This window comes from Aythya ferina (genome assembly GCF_964211825.1).
Source record: "Aythya ferina genome assembly, chromosome: 2".
Lineage (NCBI taxonomy): Eukaryota > Metazoa > Chordata > Aves > Anseriformes > Anatidae > Aythya > Aythya ferina.
The window spans coordinates 137,562,979-137,583,533 of NC_140297.1; the positions used below are offsets into that span (position 1 = coordinate 137,562,979).

General features: G+C 43.2%; 1 protein-coding gene across 2 annotated transcripts in view; it reads left to right on the forward strand.

Annotated features, from left to right (window-relative positions):
• CPQ (carboxypeptidase Q) overlaps positions 1 to 20,555 on the forward strand; it is a 155,083-nt gene that overhangs the window by 12,468 nt on the left and 122,060 nt on the right. For both annotated transcript variants that reach the window (XM_084507514.1, XM_084507515.1), the window contains exons 2-3: positions 6,747 to 7,206; positions 16,904 to 17,111. In XM_084507514.1, coding sequence (XP_084363640.1) covers positions 6,780 to 7,206; positions 16,904 to 17,111 — 635 coding nt within the window. In that variant the 5' untranslated portion in view covers positions 6,747 to 6,779. The remainder of the gene's footprint in view (positions 1 to 6,746; positions 7,207 to 16,903; positions 17,112 to 20,555) is intronic.

A 20,555-nucleotide genomic window follows, 5' to 3' on the forward strand; every position in this document is an offset into this window, starting at 1 on the left:
TTTGCCAGACAGGGAGCTACATCTGTGGTGTCTCTGAGCAGATTTGGACTTTCTCTGTTTTGATCCATAGACCTCTTTAAATGTTTTATTTCCTATTGTTTTATTTCCTATTCATGGACGTCAGTATCACTAGTTGGTCATACATGGTCATGCACAACTAGGCCATGCTTATCAAGGATTTCAGGATGCATCTTGAGTCATAGTAAATCTGGATAGTTCTTCTGGAGTTAGCAAAGGTAAAACAGCTCACCATTTGGTGTTCTTTCTGGACTTCATGGTCAAGTATAATAAGATTTGGCAGTGTTTTCAAAGTCTTGTATCCATATTGTGTTATATTCTTTCTTTCTTTCTTTAGCTTTAGGTGTAAAAAGGCTGGCTTTAAGGACTTAGTAATAAAAAAGTGAACTTTGTCTGTTCCCTAAGCCAAGATTTTCTTACTAATTTGTGAATAAAATGTGCTCCCAGATGAGGAGTCTTGACAATTCTGGAAGAGCAATCTTTGAGGAACGTCCGCTTTCCTGCTTCACTCTTCAAGATCATAAAGATCATAAAGCCTTTTTTTTTTTTTTTCCCCCTTGTCTTCCTAAGTGATGGAAGAACTCAGGGACTTTATTTTTAGGCAGAAATCTCCTCCTCACTTTGCAAGTCCACCTAGCCTTCCAGCCATCCAACTCCACGGCTGTCACAACAAACTTCCTTTCAGATGCTGTTAAGTGCATGAGACGTGGCTGTGCAGCATGTGAGTTTGTTACCCTGGGGCTTCTCAGTCTGTTCTAATGTTATCAAAACTACCGTGTGCTTTCAAGGTTTCCTACATTCCTTGGAGGAAAATCAAATGGTACACGGTTGGGAAACTGATAGATACTTCACAGATTTAGCAGGTTTTACAGATTTTCTAGAGGGAAACTAAGTGGTTAATAGCCTCGATTTAATGTTTTCTTTCCTCCTTTCCCATAATCACGATTCTTGTGAACTCTCTGTATCCTTTTGTCTGTATTTTCAACTGGGATTTGGGGAAAACTATGCCCCGGTGGAGCAGAAGCATTGCTCTAGCTTTGTTTATCCTTTTATCTGTTCCCTCTGCCCCTCTTTCAGTTATCTGGTTGCTGGAGATGGAGTTCTCAGCTGAGATATTTATTTTTTTATCCTTTTTGTGCTTTTCTATCTGTTACGTTTAAGTAATTTGTATTACAATGATGATAATGGAGGTAAGGTAGGTAGTCTGTTTACAGATCAGTTGCGCTAAAGCTCTTTTATATAAGAAGAAAACCACAAAAGATGAAGATTCCAATGATCCTGCCCCTTAACATCAAAGACAGCAGTTTGCTGTGGACAAATGGATCAGTCAATAGGTGGGAGCATCTTTAAAGTAGCTACTTAGCTTCTGGTAAATGCATCTGTTACGCTGTCTGCACAAAGAAGGAAACATTATGCTGTACATTTTATTCTCTCATACTACTCATTGGAGCTGTAAAACACTTAATTCCTGCCTTTTATTTCTTTTTTACTTCTCTAACCTTTCCCCCCTGATATTTCAGTCCTTTTGGCTTGTGTTTATGGGCTCATCTCATGCTCTGAATCACAGATTTAGGCTGAAAGAGCCTTGAACTCATGTACTCCAAACCCACCGACTTAAGCAAGGTCAGCCTATACTTTTTCAGCTTCCTGTCGAGGATCTTATGGGAGACTGTGACAAAAGCCTTACTGATGTCAAGATAATCTGCTGCTCCTCTCTCATCTACCAGGCCAGTCATTTTGTCCCAGAATCGGGACAATTAAGCATGGTTTCCCCTTGGTGAGGTTCTGATGACTATTCCCAGTCACCTTCTTGTCCTTCATCTGTTTGGAAATGGTTTCCAGGAGGATCTGCTCCCCTCACCTTGCCAGGAATCGACTGGCCTGTGCTTGGCGACATCTTATTTCTTGGAGGTAGGGCTGACAAGACCTTTCAAAGGCAGCTGAGGGTGGCCTTGCAGTGACATCTGCCAGCTCTCAGCACCAGGGGTGCAGCCCATCAGGCCCTGTGGATTTACAGATGTCCAAGTTGTTTTAAGTGCTCACTAAGTGGGTCGTCCTCCACTGAGGGTAAATCTTCCTTGCTCTGGGCTTTCTCACTGAAAGGCTTCCCAGCTTTTTCTCGTTGTCTTTTGCTTTTTTCCCCTATTTTTTTGATTAGGATTTTGCAGAGAGAATTCTCTCTGTACTCAGACTATATTCAGAACAAATCTGCATATGGGTTCCAGGTACTGCCATGTCTGGATGCCCACTATACATTCCACCTGAAGCTAAAAGAACCGAAACCTTTTTACCTTTCATCAACCTGCAGTGCCTAATAAGCGAACGACTCTCAGTTCTGCTGAGCAAGAGCAGCGATGGCTCCCAGTTTTGCTTCACATGCCAGTGATCAGAAGTCCATCTCAAGGAGTGAAAGGTGGGAGCTGTAGGTTTCACGCCTTCTTGAGAGCTTTACTTTTTCGCAGACCCTCACAAAACTGTGGGCATGGCTGGAACGGGACCCTTGTGTTTCCTTGCCATGCTTGCAAGGTTTGCAAGGTCAGGGACATAAAGTAGAGGAAGCTTAACAGGAACACTCTGTTGAGCATCCTTGCCTGCTGGAAGGGAAAGGGGAATCCCAGATGCTTAACCCTACTTTAGAAAATGCTTGTTTTGCACTAAAGACCCACGGAATGAGTTGCATTAATAGGACTGCAAGAAAGGACAGTACTTCCTGAAAATGTTTCCTTCCTATCTCACTTTACTTTAAAGTTTTACTGAAGACATTCAATCAATGATTAAATGCATCAAAAAATTGAGCCTGTCCTAATAGATTATTTATTTATTTATATGTTGAGTTTGGCTGGCATGGTGATGTTCGTTTGCTAGTGAAATGTACAAAAACTAGTGCTCTTTTCCCAGCTGACTCGCAGGGGTGACAAACTTGATGCTGCAGAGACCGAGACGACAAGATGAGCTGTTCTCTCTCCGAATTAGCAGTGGAGCGATTCCTGTATTGCTGTCCAAGAGGAGAATTCCTGGAAGAAGAGCGGCTCTTAAATGCAGCTCCTTTGGGGCAGCCTTTGGAGTGAGGATGCTGCTGGTTTTGAACGAGGCCGGGAAGAGCAAAGGAAATGTTTCTTAGTTAAGGAGAATGTGATAACCGTGTTTTCATTTCTCCATTGAAAAAAAAAAATGCATGAAGTTGGTAGCTTGGGGCTCTTTGAGGTTTTAAATGCCAATTAAAAAATCCCCCAGTGATCTCCGTTTAACAGCTTAAGTGCATCAGCATTGTCTAGTAGATTTTCAGACCCTTAAACAAACAAAAGCCCAAATTTAAAATTTTTGAAACTAATTCTACAAAATTGTTGTCTTACTCCACTCAGCAAGGTTTTGTCTTTCGGCAAAAATCAGATTATCTTGCTTATTTCTTTGTGGATGATGAGTCTGGCAAAAATCAGGGAAGGAGCATGGTCACCCTGAGAAAATTACTGATGTCTCTTGCAGAGGATGTCTGCGAGCATGTAATTAACTGGTCCAAAGGGAAGGAGCATGGGGAAAGTACAGAGCTTAGCAATAAAAATACACCAATGCTCTCTCTGTGTAGTGTGACCACAAATAGGCAGTAACTCAGACTGTCACAGGCTTTTTACAGTTCTCTGTCAGTGTCCTGAGATAGCCCCGGAGCCTTCTGCTCCTGCTGGTGTAAGACTTTTGCCCTGTCTTCTCACAGTGAGGGAGGAGATCTGCGCTTTGTTGTTCATGGGTAAGATTGCAGGTGACTTCAGAGAATCACAGAATGGTTTGGGTTGGAAGGGACCTTAAAGATCATCTAATTCCACCCCTCTGCCATGGGCAGGGACACCTCCCACCAGCCCAGGCTGCCCAAAGCCCCATCCAGCCTGGCCTTGAGCACCTCCAGGGATGGGGCATCCACAGCTTCTCTGGGCAGCCTGTGCCAGGGCCTCACCACCCTCGTAATTTCTGTTCCTTTAGGAAAACAGCACTTCACCATGAAGAATCTTTTCCTGCCTTCATCTCAAGTTTAGGAGACATTTGACTAGTTCAGGAGAATAGCTTAATACTCTTATATTGCTCTTACTATTATTGTAACTTGTTTTTTGTGAAAAGTTCCATAAAGGCCTATGAAAGGCCTGGTGGCTTCAAAAGTCTTGTGTACATTTGTATTTTATTTTATTTTGCTTCCGGCGATTTCCAGGATTCCAATGAATCCTGGAAGTGTGGTTTCATCTTTTTCTTCTTTCTGTGTTTTAATTCTACAGACTTGTCGTATTGTGCCAGCTGGTAGTTAAGATGGTACCTTATGAATTTATACTTGGTGGGTCTGCCCTGTTTCTTGGGGTGCAGGTGCAGGGTTATCATCCTGTCGGTGTCATGGAGATGAAGTAGTTCACTGCGATGGATACCAACTCTTTGGGTTTGGTGGACTTGATGGCCTCCAAGAGTCTTTCACAGTGTCACCATCCCGCAGTTGTGTGGTACTTCCCTCACTTTCCAGACGTTATGCTTTAAAGTTACAAGTGGTTTATCATAGCAGTATGTAGGGACTGCTACCAACTGGACTCTCCACTGTGGTTGATAGCTCAGGTTCTCCTAGCATGCTCTGTCACTGTGAAGGTGAAGCTTCTTCAGAAGAACAAGGTGAATACAAAAAATGAGAAAAAAATCAGAAGTGGCCACTGTACAAACTACCAAACTTACATCTGCGTTTCCTAGATTCTTGTTTATCTCATAACTTTTCTGGAAAGAGGGGAAGACAAAGGAGTAGCTCCTAAAACTTAGACCAAGACAAAGATTTCTAGGTGGAAATGTAAATACACTGAAACTAAGAGAGGATGGGAGGAAATGGGACACGACATGTATTAGCTGCGATGTCAGAATTCATTGTATGTTGAGGTCATTTCATTGTTTCAAAGGCTTCTTTTTATTCATTTATTTATAGCAAACGCTGGAAAATGGCCCAGAATAAACTTCTTGAGCAACCCAGTTCAGCTATTTGTGTTTCATTTTAACAACCATAGGCAGAGAGGTAGTTTCTTAGCTTAGATCATTCAGAGCAGAGCTTGCAGAGGCTCTGGGCACAATTGTGGTGTGCTCTCCCTGGGGCACGAAGCTGGTGTGCTCATTTCTGCTCTCTCAAGCAGTGGCTTGGCCGCTGTCTTGTCTGTGGCTTTTGGTAGTGGGAGCTGATTCAAGAATATCTTGCAATCAGTGTTTTGCGGGGGTCGAACGGGACAAACGCTCTGCTCCTTTCTGACGTTTTGATATACAAAGTTATTTGTGAAATTTGCCTACTCTGTGAAATGGCTGGGAAGCGAGGCTCTCCCTTAAAGCTCCCGTAGTGTGGACTGCTCTGGAAATAAAGACCAGTTTTCTTGGGACAACGTGTGAGAATGTCCTATGTGGATATAATATGTGCAAATACATGGATATATGCTTACACACTCACAGCCTGCACCCTGCTTTTGTACTAGATGCCTGCAACATCAGGAACCACAACCACAAGTTGAGTATATTAGCATAAGTCCTCGGGTCAGTGTTTATAAAACGAAGGGTATAACTCTCCAGAAATACTAACTGAATGCAAATAGGAAAGAAAATCTTCTCTGCCTACTCGTAGTTGTCACTTCCCTGGCTGTCACCAGTCACTATTTTTTAAGTTTCTTGGTAGCTGCAGGGATAGGACTGATTGAAGGGCCTTATTTCTTAGGGTTTGGTTTTAGGTGTTTAGTGTTAAAGACTAACGTTTAATGTGCAGATTTCAGCCTGATGTAAATTCAAAGGAAAATGAGACAATTGCATTTCCTTGTGTGTATATCAGTAAAGACCTTTATGGTTTGGGTTTGGATGGACATGCTTTGAGTGTTGTAAAAGAGCTTTGCAGCTATTCCAGCTGATCCAGAGGCTTCTTTCTCAGTTCAGTTACTACAGATGAAGTGCAGATAAACCATCTTTTTTTAGAGGATTGAAAATTAAAAAAAAAAAAAAAATCTTAAAAATGAAAACTTTTGATGATAAAATGGATACACTATAAAGTTAACAAAGCTTACTTTTGGTATTCAGCACGGAATCAATGCCTCTGGCTTTGCACCTCTCTACAGTGCTGCTGGCATCAGTCCTGAAGAGATACACCAGCTAATAAGAAATTTTATTTCTCTCATAATTATTTCTGCACTGGAGAAGTGAATACTTTCTTCAGGGGGAGCACTGGGCCTAAATTCCTTTGACGTCTTTCTAGAACAAGAGAAAGTGCTTTCCTGAGTGTGACGATAGAGATTAAGAAGGCATTTTATTCATGAATGGTTTAAGGAATGGTTTTGTCCAGATGTTTTGTGCGAAGACATCCAGTTCAGCACTTCTGGCAAATCCTGCTTCCAGCAGAAGGGACTCACAGGGCTCCTGTCAGATGGAAGCAGTGCTGGGTTTTTATTCAGGGGAGGCTATGATTATTTAAAGAGATGCTGCATTCCACAGGCGTTTCTGAAGACCACAACAAAGGTTGTGTCCAGTTGTCTAAGTATCTTTCTCATTTGCTTTCAATAATTGTGTTCTCTATTCGATTCTGCTTTCCTGCCAGTTCTGATCAAAGTGTTTTCATGATAAACCGATTTCTTTTCATTTTGCTTTGTCTGCCAATCCAAGTAACAAGAAAAGAATATTGCTGATAACTGTGTGATTTTTTTTGTGTGTGTGCGTGTGTTTTTTAATATTCTTTTTCTCTCTTCCAACAGGCCATCTGCGGAAAAGAAAAGAGGGGAAAAAAAATGAAATACCTATCCTTAATATTTTTCATGAGTTTATTACCACAATATGCTGGCAAGTCTCTGCGCGGAGATGGCAGTCACCCAAGAACATTTGAAGATATTAAAAATGAGATAGCCGGCTATTCTGATACTGCTAAAGCTATTATTGATCTTGCTGTTCACGGGAAAGCGCAGAACAGATCCTACGAAAGGTTAGCGGTTTTTGCTGATACCATAGGACCTCGACTCAGCGGCTCGAAAAATCTAGACGCAGCCATCCAGTATATGTTCAGTGCCCTGCAGAAAGACGGGCTGGAAAATGTGCACCTGGAGCCCGTGAAAGTGCCTCACTGGGAAAGAGGGGAAGAGTTTGCCATGATGCTGGAACCGAGGAACCACAGCATCGCTGTTCTGGGACTTGGGAGCAGTGTTGCCACTCCTCCAGAAGGTGATGTTTCATTTGGAATTAAGTATCGCTTGCTTTTTAACACCAAACTGCATCATACCCCTAACAAACTGAAGTGTTCTTCCAGCTATAATAGATCTGTAAGACAAGACGTTGATTTTCTGGGATTTTGATGTCTGACATGGTTGTGAATGATGCAGTTTGGTTGTGTTCGGTTTGGCTGAACTGTAAAATTCCAGTTGATTCCTGAACCCTCCATTAAATCTCTAACCTTTAACGCTGCTGAGCCTTGCTCACAAACACTCTGCTCCTTTCTGCTGAGGAGGGTGGGCAGTTTGTTTTGTGATCTGGGCTTCTCTGGCCCTTCTTTTTCTTTTTGGCCAGAGAAAGTCCCTCTCTCCGTGGGGTGCTGAGCTGACGAGTGATTTCTGCTCTTCTTGCCACGCTCTGCCCTGCCAAGCTCAGCACTCAGCTCTGGCAGCAAACAAGACAGCAGGAAGAGGAGGAGAATCTCATGCTGAGCTTGGGAAGTGTGATCCCCTTGCTAAGTGTGGCGATTGGAATCTGTTTGTCCTTTCCTTCCCCACACCTCCTCCCTCTTTTTTTCCATTCTCTGTCATATGGAGACATCTTTGGCACCTGCTGCAGAAAGTACAAAAGGCAACCTGCTGCCTTTTAGTAGATCACACATGGCGTGTTACTTGAGGAACAAGAATGATCTTTAGGGCTCAGCAAAACTCAGGTGTTTTGAGCCCCAAAATCTTACCTTGCTTGCTAACGAACCAATTTGTAAGGTTCTCTTTTTGTGCATATCAGTGAGGGGCCTGCTCAGGATTGCTGCGTAGAGGCTGGATGGCAACCTTCTCCTGTGACTGCTCTGCATAAATAATAATAATCTTATTCCCAGGTGGCTTCAATAGCATTCGTGTTCCTTTACGAGAAAATAAATTTAGTTTAGGACATAGAAGGTAACATCATGCTCATATTTTGTTAGAAACTGTAAGTTTTTCTGATAGTGAGCCTTCTGTCTGAGATGAAACAAATCATGTATAGAAGCTGTTTGGTTTAGAAAAAATGTATAGCCCTTCAAAATAAAGCAAATGAAACCAGAGAAATTTAAGATATATTTGGAATAAATTTTACTTGCTCTGAGAAGCTCCTCCTTTTAAGTTTTGTCAGAGGTATTTCTGCATGTTGAGGTAAATGTGCCTAAAATGCAAACCAACTAAAACATTTAACAGTATCTGCCTATCCCACGATATGTCTAAGGCTTGGTGCTTTGACAGGAAAGTGTTTACAGCACAGGTTGAATCTACAGCTTATTTTGCATCCGTTCCACTCCTATTCTAAGCTTCCTAAAAGGGAAGCTGAAATTAAAATGGTGTTCTGGTGTTGTGCAAGTGGTGGATCATTCCTCATGCCTGATGGAATCACCTTGCCTGAATTACTTCCCTTTTACATACTGTCTACCTTTCTGTTTGTGGCTGTTGAGATTTCTTCTGGTCTCATCCTGCTCTGGCCGAGCTGTGACAGGTTTTGGTGCAGGAGGAGGGCACGCAAGGTTGCCAGTCCCCAGTGAGCTCTTGGCTCTCACTCCTCCTGCCGAGCTGGACGGAAAGGCCCGGGCAGAGACCTGGGATGTGTGCTGCTCAGAAGGCCCCTATATCTCACACTCATCCCAAACACGGACTAAAATCTGTGTGCTTTGACTTCTAAAATGGCCACTTCATCGCTTCTGAGGAATTTTTTCCCAGGTCCGTGCCTTCTGCTCTGACCAGCGGTTGTCACCCTGCCCTGTTCCTGAGAAAAAGGGCTAGGCGGCTGCTCTGAATTGCATTATGAAATATTTGAACCATTTCCCTCAGTCAGGGAATATCATCAGCACTGGTTTCTCTTGTTTTAGCCAAGAAGCTGTGGGAATGTGAGTCACCCTGTAATCAAAATAATGCAACTCGATACAAGATGTTTAACACGGCCTGTCCTGGCTTTGCGCTGCTGTTGCTGCACAGGATCCCAGCGCGGAGATGCGCTGCTGCAGGGCCGAGCTGTGCCAGAGGGATGCTGAAAAGGCTGAGGGTTAGCTGTCAGATCTGGCCATTGGTGCCCAGGGGAGCAGGCACCCATCAGAGCTGCACCCAGAGCGGACTCTACAGGTAATCCCAGAGGTGTTTGTTATTAGCTCGGTGGTGGTCGTGCTTTTTTAACTGCATTACTCCAACTGAGATGTGTTTCAGACCCCTCGGTTTACAAAGCACTGCCTGTGGAGCCTTGGCAGATCCCTTCCGTGACACTACTGATCCCTGCTGGCACCCAGAGGACAGCACTGGCCGGACTTTGTGTCCTTCAGGATCCGAGGACGGGGTTAAAGCAAGGCGAGGGACCCAGTGGCAGGCAGAGGAGACCATTTCTTCCTTCCTCAACCTCTCAGCCACGTCCTGAATTCCTCCCTTCCCATTACGTGCCACCAGTCTTGAGAGCCTATGAGCTAAGATAACGGGAAGCATTGGCAGATGTTTTAAAAGCTGCTTCTCCCTGGTTGTGATGAGTGCTTCATGCTGGACTCTGCGGCCCCACTGTGCCCGCAGAGCTCTGCTCCTACTGCTAGCAGTCTGAAGGGCTCTTTATTAAAATGGCAGTAGCGTAACAGTGGTTAGAAACCTGGCTATGGATGCTGGAAATTCAGGGTTTATTTTATTTTCTCTTCTATGGAAACTCAAGCCCATCTTTCCTCACAGTGACCCAATGGCCAGAGCACACGCTGTCTGCTCACTTTCCATTTCGGCGTACGCTGTGAGCATGTGGAAAAAAAAATCCTTGATACTTTGGGGCAGAAACAGGATGCCCTTAATAGTAGCAGTATTTTAGCCTTGGAGCCTGAGCCAGGGTTGACTCTGGGATACACGGAGTGTCTCGATTCCTGCAGGTTTTTTTATCTAACCCATCCCTGTGAGGTTGAAAACCTTATGGGACATGGACAGAGCTTTGCCACTTTCTTGGATTTGCCTGGATTTGACCACTTTGGTCCAGATAGGAGTTTGGCACACATCTGGTTGGCTAGCTCAAGGTTGGAACAGTTCTGATGATGTACAGGAGGCTTTTTGGTACCTTGTGATCATGTGGATAAAATCCACATTGCCATATTTTCTTCTTCAGCACTGGGCGACATGCCAGGATGACAAGTTTTGAGATTCGGTCTGATTTATAGAGCAAAAAGGGCAGGGCAGAAAATATCAGAATTTTTATTTAAGAGGAAAAACCATGTTCTCTGTAGTGCATCCCAAGATTTGAAGGTGTTGGGTCAGAGAGAAAGCTCTCTCTTAGTTTGATTTCATTACAAGGAGGGAGTAACTTTCATGGCTGTCGTAGCGACAGGGAGAAGAGAAACGTGAAATGCAGAGTGACCTGGATTTGCAGAAATCATCCGAGACTGAAAATGGTCACTGCCTCAAAGAAACAGATTCCTAGGTAACAGGATTAAATGTTAGAAAGCGCTTGGTTTAGGGGGCTGAGAAACTAGAGGTTTACCATATTTAGTAAAAGTCCTTCTGTCATTTCCAGTGTTTCAACACTGGCAAAACATACAGATATATATAGAGAGGCTGTGTTGATTTCTGGTAGTTCTGATTATATCCCCCAAATTCTGAGGAAAACAGATATAATTGTTGCTTTGAGTATCCCATAATTGAGGAAAACTAGTAGTTAAGCAGATGTTTGACCATAAAGTATCAAAGAATTCATATTTTCTGCATGTGTTCTAAAATGCACTTTATTTTTCCTGATGGATGTCTGCCTCTGACATTTCAGTTTAAAGAAATACTGACAAGGAGAATAAACCCCAGAATGCAGCCTGCCCTAAACGCCTCCCTTGAAGGAACATCCTCTGGTTTCTATGTACTGTTTGTTGCAGCGAAACTGAAGTAACCCGAATATAAAAATGATGTATTGGCAGACTTTCTCCCAGTTTGTTTGTTAGAGTCGTGGGATTTTTTTGTTTAACTATCAACAACATTTGGTCCAGTCTTGCTCTTGCAGAAGGTGGTGGGAGTTTTGCCACTTACATAATAAGAATATAATTCCCTCCTGTTACTTATGAAATAGGGATGGTGATGTGTCACGGAGCTGTTGAAGGAGTGTGGTGTTGCCGTAGGCTCACAGTCTTTTTAAGCCAGGGATGCTGCTGAAAGAAGTGGTCTGGCCCCAGTCCTGTCTGATGTATTTTTCCCTCGTGCTGACCTCCTTTTTTGTTTCTCAGTGGTGATGTGGATTAGGGAATCCAGCTGGATGAAAAAAAGGCCAAAAAAAGAGTTGATTTTAATGTGTAACAGAAGAATTAACCTTGAGATGCCAACATCTTAGGTGACCACTGATCTACTGGGAGAGGACATTCTTCTGGAGGAAGGGTGGAATCATAGACCTATTTAGGTTGGAAAAGACCTCTAAGATCATCAAGTCCACCCATGAACTTAGCACGGTACCCACTTTGATGAGGGCTTCAGTGCCTACAAGCACAGGGTGGAAAGAGTCATAAAGAGGAGTGAACAGGGCAAGGCAAAGCTCTCCTTCTGCGTTCAGTGGCTCCCTGTTTTTCTGTGTGTGGGATTGAGATTTCATTTTGAGGCTGTGAGCCTAAATATTGGATGCCTGGATTGTTTTTTTTATTATTGTTATTGCTTAGAGCAATGCTATTTGCAGAATGATAATTACACTGCTATTTTTCTTGGAATGTGAAAGATCATGTCCATTAAGGACCTTAGACGCTGTGGTGTTCGGTGGCCTGGCATCTGGGCTGAAAGCTATTCCAGTGGCATTTTAAAGATTTAGAGAGTGGGAGTACTCTGTGGTTTTGAGGTGAGCGTGCTGTCTGGGAAGGACGTGGCTTCCAGTCCCTGCTTTAATGAATATTCAAATGAACTGTATAGACCAGCAGCAGCAGAAAATTGGATTTTCAGGTCTTGACCCTTTGTAATGTGGCTGAATTTAGGGTGATTATCTGCAAGCTGGGACGCCCAGGCTGCCTTACACTAATGGTGTGTGATTTTCCGAGTGCAAGGGGAAGCGCATGCACAGCGGGGTGCTGCCACCTTCCCTCCCATGGGTTTCCTGTGCATTCAGAAAATCATGCACCAGGGGGTGAGGCATCCAGGAACAGGATCCAGACTCTCCACAGGTTGTGTGGCAAGCCTGTGTCCCATTTAGGGCTGCTCCTACTGTACAGCCCTCCCTGCATCTACTGCCCTGCTCGGCTGGCTTCCACGGTGTGGTGCTGGGGGTCGGATCCAGCCCCCTGGCTGCTGGCATTTACTGCTGCACAGTAAGCTACACGTTATTGGAACCAAACTGCTGTAATGAGATCCAGTACTTGCTGGAAATTGTAACTCATATTTGTCGAAAATGTAATTCTTATGTAGTGTTTATTTTTCTCCGGGTTCTTCTTCAAGAACTGAGTAGTATATTTAGTCTCTGTGCCGTGCATCAGAGCTGCATAGCCTCATATCCTTTTGGATAACTCTCCTATGTAATTTTAGTTTCATGAAGTAATTCTCTTTGCTGTTCCACAGACTAGGTGAGGTCACATTTTCCAAAAGTATATTCAGATTTTACAAAATCTTTCTTGCTGATAAAAGCCCTCCTCTTCAGATTTGTTTTTGAGGGAGGAGAGAATGCGATGACGTGAATCTTTCATTTGCTTCACCTTGACACCAACCCTTAGGTTGATGAGTTCATTGTGAACACAGAATTTGGGTTAGTTTTTCTGAAAATCTTCTTGAGTTGTGTGAGACTTCTTGAGAAAGCTGAACTAATTCCTGGAGAAAGCTGACAAGCAACATGCCTTTAAGAATACATAAAAACGTGACAGGTACTGGCTCTCATTCATAGCTTACTATTACAGAATTGCACATGCAAGTTCATTCTCCGTTGGAAGCCATTCCACTGGAAAGCTTTTGGCTGAGGCCCCCTTGCTTAGTGATAACCTGCATAAACCTTTGCTTTTCTCAGGAGTCCAAGAAAACCTTCTCCTAGACATTTAATATGATGAGCATAACTACAATGGACTGCTGCAGAGTAGTTTTACTATTGTTTTCTTTAGAAAATAGACCAAAGTCTAGGTCTTCATGACATCCAGACCACACTTTCTCAGTTTAGCTGCGAGGATGCTGTGAGAGATGGTGTCAAAGGCTTCACCAAAATCAAGATACACCACGTCCACTGCCTTTCCATCATCTATCCACCTGGTTGTATCCTCATAAAAGGCTATCAGGTTGGTCAAGCATGACTTCCCCTTGGTGAAGCCATGCTGACTGCCCCTAATGACCCTCTTATCCTTGATATGTCTAGAGACAATGCCAAGGAGGAGTTGTTCCATCACCTCACCAGGGATGGAGGTATGGCTGACCGGTCTGTAGTTTGATTACTGTTGTCCCTGACCCCTCTTGCAAGGTTTAATTCTAGGGAGGCCTTCGCTTTCCTAGTTGCCTCCCTACACCCTCTGACAACAGCCTTGTATTCCTCCCAAGCGGCCAGCCCCTCCTTCCATGATCTGTAGACTCTCCTCTTCCACTTGAGTTTGCCCAGCAGTTCCCTGTTTAACCATGCAGGTCTCCTGGCTCTCTTCCCTGACTTCATACCTGTTGGGATGCTCTGTTTGAGCTCAGAAGAAGCAGTCCTTGAACGCCAACCAGCTATCTTGGGCCCCTTTTCCTTCAAGTACCTTGTCCCATGGGATTTCCCCTAGCAAATGCTTGAAAAGTTGGCCCTACTGAAGGCCAGGGTTGCAATTCTGCTTGGTTGCCTGCTTGTTTTCACCATTAACACTTTTTCTGTACCTTAATTCTCAGAAACAGCATGGTGCAATGCACTGTTTAATACAAGAAACGAGAGGAAAGCCACAGTACTGCCTGGATTCTTCATCTGCCTGGCCCAACCCAACAACATGTGTAGTATTTGATGTGGCAAGAACAACTAAACAGTCTTCAGCTTCATACAGTCAGCCAAGCCATGCTCATAATTCTGTCCTCTAGGCTTCAGGCCCTTTGCTTAGCTAATTCACCAAATGTTATCAATCTCCTGGACAGTGCAAGTTATAATCTCTGTATCTTGCCTAAGTAAACAGGCAGTTCAGCTCCCTCCTTACGTGGATTTTCTGAACACTTCTGTTCAACAGCACGCAGCCAAGCTCTGGGTCAGGTACTGATAAGAGTAAGAAAGAAATAGAACAGCGTTGGACTTGGGAAGCAGAGCCACGAGGCACTGAATTGGTGGGAGATGCTAGAAGAGTTTGGTTAGTTTGGTTAAAGGCTCAGTAAGGTGAGGCGTTTCTCTTTTAAAAGCAATAATTCTCTGTCCTTTGGGAAAAACTGTTAGGCTTTTTCCTTCATTTCAGCCTTTGCACTGGGGGTCTTAGGGTGGTTTGTGTGTGTTCACGTATTTATTTAAAACAAACATTGTTCTTGTCACTCTAATAGATGAGGCTGAAGCGGTATAAAATGGGACCAAAATGCAAATGAGAGATTGAATTAGTCAGGAGTTACACAAGAGTGAACTTCTGTTTTGTTATGGAAAGCACCGTAATTGATGCTTTATGTATAGCATGCTGCCATTTAAGTTAAACTTGCAGGGAGAACCTTTGTTCTGCTTTGTCAAAGGACAGCTTTATTTAGCTGCTTTGGGAACACTGAGAAGTAGAGAGATCCTGTGCTGGAGTTTGCAGCTCTGCACTCTCTTCCTTAGCTTTAGCTCCCGTAAGGCTCCCTGCATGAATTCCTAATGCCTGCCTTCTAGGGAGGGCTGTAAATGAACCGGTCCGTGACACTTCATAGGGATTATAGATAGTTACTAGCTGTCTGTGGCATTCTTTAAAAACCATCCAGAGTGGGTGTTTGTGCATGAATGCAGTAAAGCACTTCCAAGAACAGTTGCACTCCTTGCTTCCCTTGACGAATAGTCAGGAACGTGACTTCTGCCCCTCCAGCGCGTGCTGCACAACCCAACGGGAGCATTGGGGTGAGCAACTCATCTGCTATGAGAGCTGCTGTGAAACACGGATTGCAGCATCAGCCTACTGAGACCTTGGCTTTTCTTGCAGAAAATGAAATTTTGCAGCTACCTGGCTTTATTTCCAGTGGCACAGCTCCATCCGCAGAATAATCCCATCACTGGGATGCTCCTTAGGTAGGTGGTTGAACCCCTAGTTCATTAGTCAGCCAGAGTCTGAGGTTTGAACTGAGGTTTGAAGGTGAGTCTTGGTTTGGCTTTCTGCACCTCGTTTTATAAAGCTAAGAATCTGAATAGTTACTCACTTAAAATTTTTCCACCTCTCACACTAGCTTAGTTCTGTAGCTAAAATCCAGTGGCCTTTCTTGTCGCAGTAGATGTCTCATGCCCTCTTAGTGGTGCACTGGTAAGGAACCAGACTTCTTGTGTGAAACAGTTTCTTTAAGGTTTTGAAATACGCTATAGTTTAATCTTAAAGAAGCCACGAGCCGGATACCCAGATGCCAGGAGAGGTGATCTTCCCATTTTTTTCTGACAGTTCTTTTCATGTATCGCAGCGCTAAATGCAAGCCTAAAAAACTCTGCAAATCTTACACCAAAAAAAAAAAAAAAAAGAGGAATTTCAAGGAGGAACATTTTCTTTTGAAAACCTGATAGTTTGACTTCTTCAACAAATCCTCACTCGACCTTTGTTATTAGTTTAAGTTTTCGCTGACGTATTTTGTGACTTCTAGGTGAGATGTACAACACTAAAATTTCAGGCATCCACTCCTAGTTCTATATTTAGAAGAGAAGTCCTAGCCCACAATGTTCAGGAGTTTCGACTTATCTCTGTAATCGATCAATAAAATTGGATTTTAAGCATAGTGGTAATTTTAATGAATTACTTCTTGAATGGTGTGAAATGTAGCTCTTTAATTCACATTCTGAAGAGTTAGGAGCGTTCTCTGGCTTGAGGAAAAGCTAGTTATGTGTAAATTCCTTTGTTGTGTGTTTTTTTTTCCAAGCAGGATAATGTAGCAATTTAAAACTATTCCAGCTATTACAAACAACCAGCTGGGTGGGATCTAACCACGTGTGAAGAGTTTTCCATATGTACCTGCTGTGTTCCTGTACCGTAGCTGGGAAAGATAAGCTCCTGAGAAAATTCCCCAAAGGGGTTGCAGTAGAATCGTGATATTCTGCTGAATGAAATACAAAGATTTTTTTGATACATATAAGCATACTGAAACATTTTTTTTTGAAACCGTAGAGCCTTAATTTCATTTCATTTATGGACTTAATCATTTTCGAAGTGTTTCAGCCTAAAACTATGTGCTTTCATTTGTCTGATGTTAAGCTAAGTTGTTTAGCAACATATCAAAACAATTCCATGAAAAGATTGCTATCTTTTTTATTAATCCCATAGGCAGCTTTTGCAAATGTTTTTGTACTATAAATGATTGCTGTGAGGCATTGAAGCACATTTAGAGAGCAGAATTCCCCCCGTGTATCCCTCTTGCCCTTCAAGATATGTTTTAACACCAACCTGATAGATAGCACTTAGAGAACCACGTGTGCTTGGTTCAGGGTGCTGTTACTATTTAGTACCAATCCCCAGTGAAGCTTTTTATCTTGTCTTCCTTTTCCACTAAGATTTTGGTTCAGATTTCCTGTATTCTATATAACTCTCCTAAAAAACCTAAAAAATGTTTTTTAGGAGAGTTATAGGAAAGCGGCTTAAAACCACTGTGATACGTTCTTTCAGGAATTACAGCGGAAGTCATGGTGGTAGCCTCTTTTGATGAACTGCACAGAAGAGCTCAAGAGGCCAAGGGGAAGATTGTGGTCTACAACCAGCCTTTCGTCACTTACGGTGAAACTGTGCGGTACAGATCGCAGGGAGCTGTGGAAGCTGCGAAAGTCGGAGCAGTGGCATCCCTCATTCGATCCATTGCTTCTTTTTCTATCGATAGGTAAGCATTTTCCTCTTTCCTCCCTGTGGCTCACGTTTCAGCCTTTGGTTCACGTGTCATTTGTGGGCAGGCATTTTTGTGCTTTACAACTTAAACGTTGCCAGTTATGAGTGGGTGTTTGGTTTTGAAACTGTTGGCTGCACAGTGGTTCTTTTCCCCTGTGCTTTGTCATTCTTTCAAAATGTTTTCATTTTTTTGTTACTGATCCAAATTGTGTGATTTTTTTTTTTTAAAGAACTTCCTGCATTCTCGAGGCTACCATAAATATTCTGAGATAACCACAATCAAATGTCTGTGGTGATAAGATCTATCAGACTGTGAGTGATATCTCTCTATATATATATTTGGCTGGAATGGAGGTGCGCGGTTTTTACTGTATTGGTATTTTCCCAGCACTAGGCTGACTTGCAGTAGATGAAGCAGTAGGCTGACATTACTGAAACAGTTTTTAGTTCTCTGATTGGTAACAGAGTTATTTATTTTATCTGGTGATTATTTTCTGACTCTGAAAGCTTGTATTTACAATGCTCACCTTTGCTGAAAATCATGAACTGAGGCATAGAGAGAAAATGGAGAAGAGTCCAGGCATCAGCTACACAATTTTTTAACACAGCGTTTTTAAGCTGCGATGCATTTCTTCATGAGCTTAATTCTGTGGTGAGCTTTGCCTACGCTGTCCTGCTGGCTGAGAGGAGAAATCCCAGGGACTCAGATCATAGAGCTGGACTGAGGACCATGGATGAGCCAGAGCCATCTCCCAGCCATTCCTCCTGAAGGTGAGCTGCAGGCTGAGCTCCAGCCTCCACGACTGCAGGCAGGAGTGGCAGGGGCTTTCGCTGGTGTCAGGCACAAAGCTTGACTGCCTACCCTGAAGGGCTGTGGCAATAAAACCCTTCGGTAAGACAGCATAGAAGAGATGCGTGAAGTTTGGGAAAGGAAGAGCTGCTGTATTTTGTGATATTGATCTATTTGGCATACGTGTGATCAGAGCAGTGCGGGTCATCTGTCCCCACACCCCCAGCTGCCCCTTAGGTCTTTACCCAAAGAGGAGTCCTTGACTGCAGTGACCCTGACCCTAAATGTCATAAACTGGAACCGTGTCCTGTTGGGATAATGGCGTGTTTCTTTTTGATCTGTGCTCCTCGGTTTTCTTTCTACAGAAGTCTTGGGAAGGGGTGGTCTGGCTTTGGGTCTGGGTTCAGGCTGGGACTGGGACGTGGCTGGGATGGGCACTGGGAAACACGCTCGATTCCACCATTTGAGACAACGTAAGTGCTCACATGTCAGCAGTATCAGAAGTGTGCAAGCCTCACCGTTTGTAATGCTTCAGAAAGTTTGAGCAATGCAGTAATGCCAGCTGACTGAATTGGACATGTGCAGAGGGCAGCTCTGCTGCCAGAGTAGTTTTATAGCATTTTTATATGCTTCATGTTCCCCTGAAGGAACATATTAAAAATATATGCTCCATATACCCCTAAAGAAGCTGACTTTCTCAGAAATAAAGTATTTTGAATTCAGATATTACCCAAACTATATGAGTCTATTTCTTGGTGCTCCACAAATGTAGCAGTTTACGATATATTTTCTAATACTAACACTTTTCTAATAAATTTAATAATATCGAACCGAGACTAGAATATATTTCAAAACAGTTCTATGAAGGAAAAGTTATCTCTTGAAAATAGTCTTATTTGGTATCAAAGCCTATTGCAACCTATAATCTGTTGATTGTCTGAAAACCAGGAGATGATCTGAACGCTGTTCTTTCCAGTCCTTATTGCTGTTGCCCGGCAGAGGTGTCCATTTGGAAGTTACTCTTCGTATCTTCTGTTTGCCAGACTATTTCCGGGAGTGTATTTCAACAAGTAATGGAAAATTCAGAGCTGAGGAGCAGAGGTAGAGGCTGAAGGTAGTCAAGCCTGTTTATAAGGGCTGGGTACTGGCATTATGCTTATTTCAGAATTGAATGAAAAGAGAGGAGAAACAGATGCCAAATGCAAGTTTGTTTAGAAGGATCGAATCCTTAATCTAGGCTGGGAGCTGAGGTGTCATTCCCAAAAGCAAGTTTGAATTTAGATGCTGCCAGGAAACATTTTTTTCATGAAACCTACTTTCTGTCTTTTCTCCATTTACCTTCACTCAGGGTTTTCTGGGTGGGGAGAGGAACTGGTTAATCTCCTTTTTCCTATAAGATGGGAAATATTCAGGTCTGGTGCGTCACTTCTGCCCCTCTGTGATGCACAGATCTGTTTGTTGTGCTTCCACCAGGAAACAGGCATTGCTGTAGGCAAGATGGGTTCTCTTGTCTCCCGTGCCTCCTCCTGTGTTTTCTCCTCTTCACTGCGTGTCTCCTTGTCTGTCCTGCTGATGTGCTGTGCTGGCAGACTCTGCCTCTCCTCAATCAGTGTCAGAGGCTCTGCTTGTTCAAGTTGCTGTTGCCTTTTGGGTTGATTGATGGCAAATTCTGCATTGCTGGAGGGAACAGCGTGCTAGAAGGGTGAGAGATGAGAGGTAAAGAGCTGATAAAAGGCTTCTCAGTGTTGTGAAAGAAACTCTTGCATTCTTGCAGTTTGCCTACTGCAATTTTGTTGACCAGAGCCTTTACTTTGGGGAGCCTGTGTGCTCCATGCAGACCTATTTATGACTAGCTGATACACGGCAGTTCTCCAAAGCATCCTGGAAACATATTAGAAGAAAGTGTCCTCCTCTTGATACTGCTTTGTCCCTCTTCCCTCAGGTCAGCGAAAGGCAAAATTTCACAATCTTTAAAAAATTGATTTTATTTTTAATTTTTTTAAGATTGCAACCTGTATTGGACAGATCTTGTCACTTACTCTATTTGCAAGAAATGAAGTGGGCTGGAACAATGAAAACTACTTTACGGTGTGACTTCTAGGTGATCTTGCAATGCAAAAAAATATTGGCAGGTTAAAAACAGGTACATTCTAGTAGATTAACATCTTGGGCTTATTAGGGCAGGTTATTAAAATTTACTGACAAGACAGAATTGGTAAAATTCCAGTGTGAATTAAATCAGTGTTCTCTTGCTGGCAGCGAGCTGGCTGTTCCTTCTTCCAGAGATGGCAGGCAGCTGCCATGTTGTCAAGGGCAAAAACTGCATCCTGAAAGAAGCCTTTGAGCAGAGGTTATGTGGGCAGCTTATTTTTCTTCAGGGTATGGTAGCAGAGGTATGGAAGCTATGAAACTGGTAAGGGTCTCAGCCATCACTGAAGGAGGGCAAGGAGGAATGAACTCCAGTATACTCAGGAAAACTCCCTGCTGTGTTTCTGTTAGGGCTCATGCCAACTCATCGATGATAGTGAAGGACTTGAAGGGTTTGTTGCAGAGTTTCCAGGAGTAGATTCATTTATTTCGGACTGAAATGGTAATTGAATAAGAAATAAAATTGCCAAGAGCATCTCTCTTGGCCTGTGCAGAGAGGAC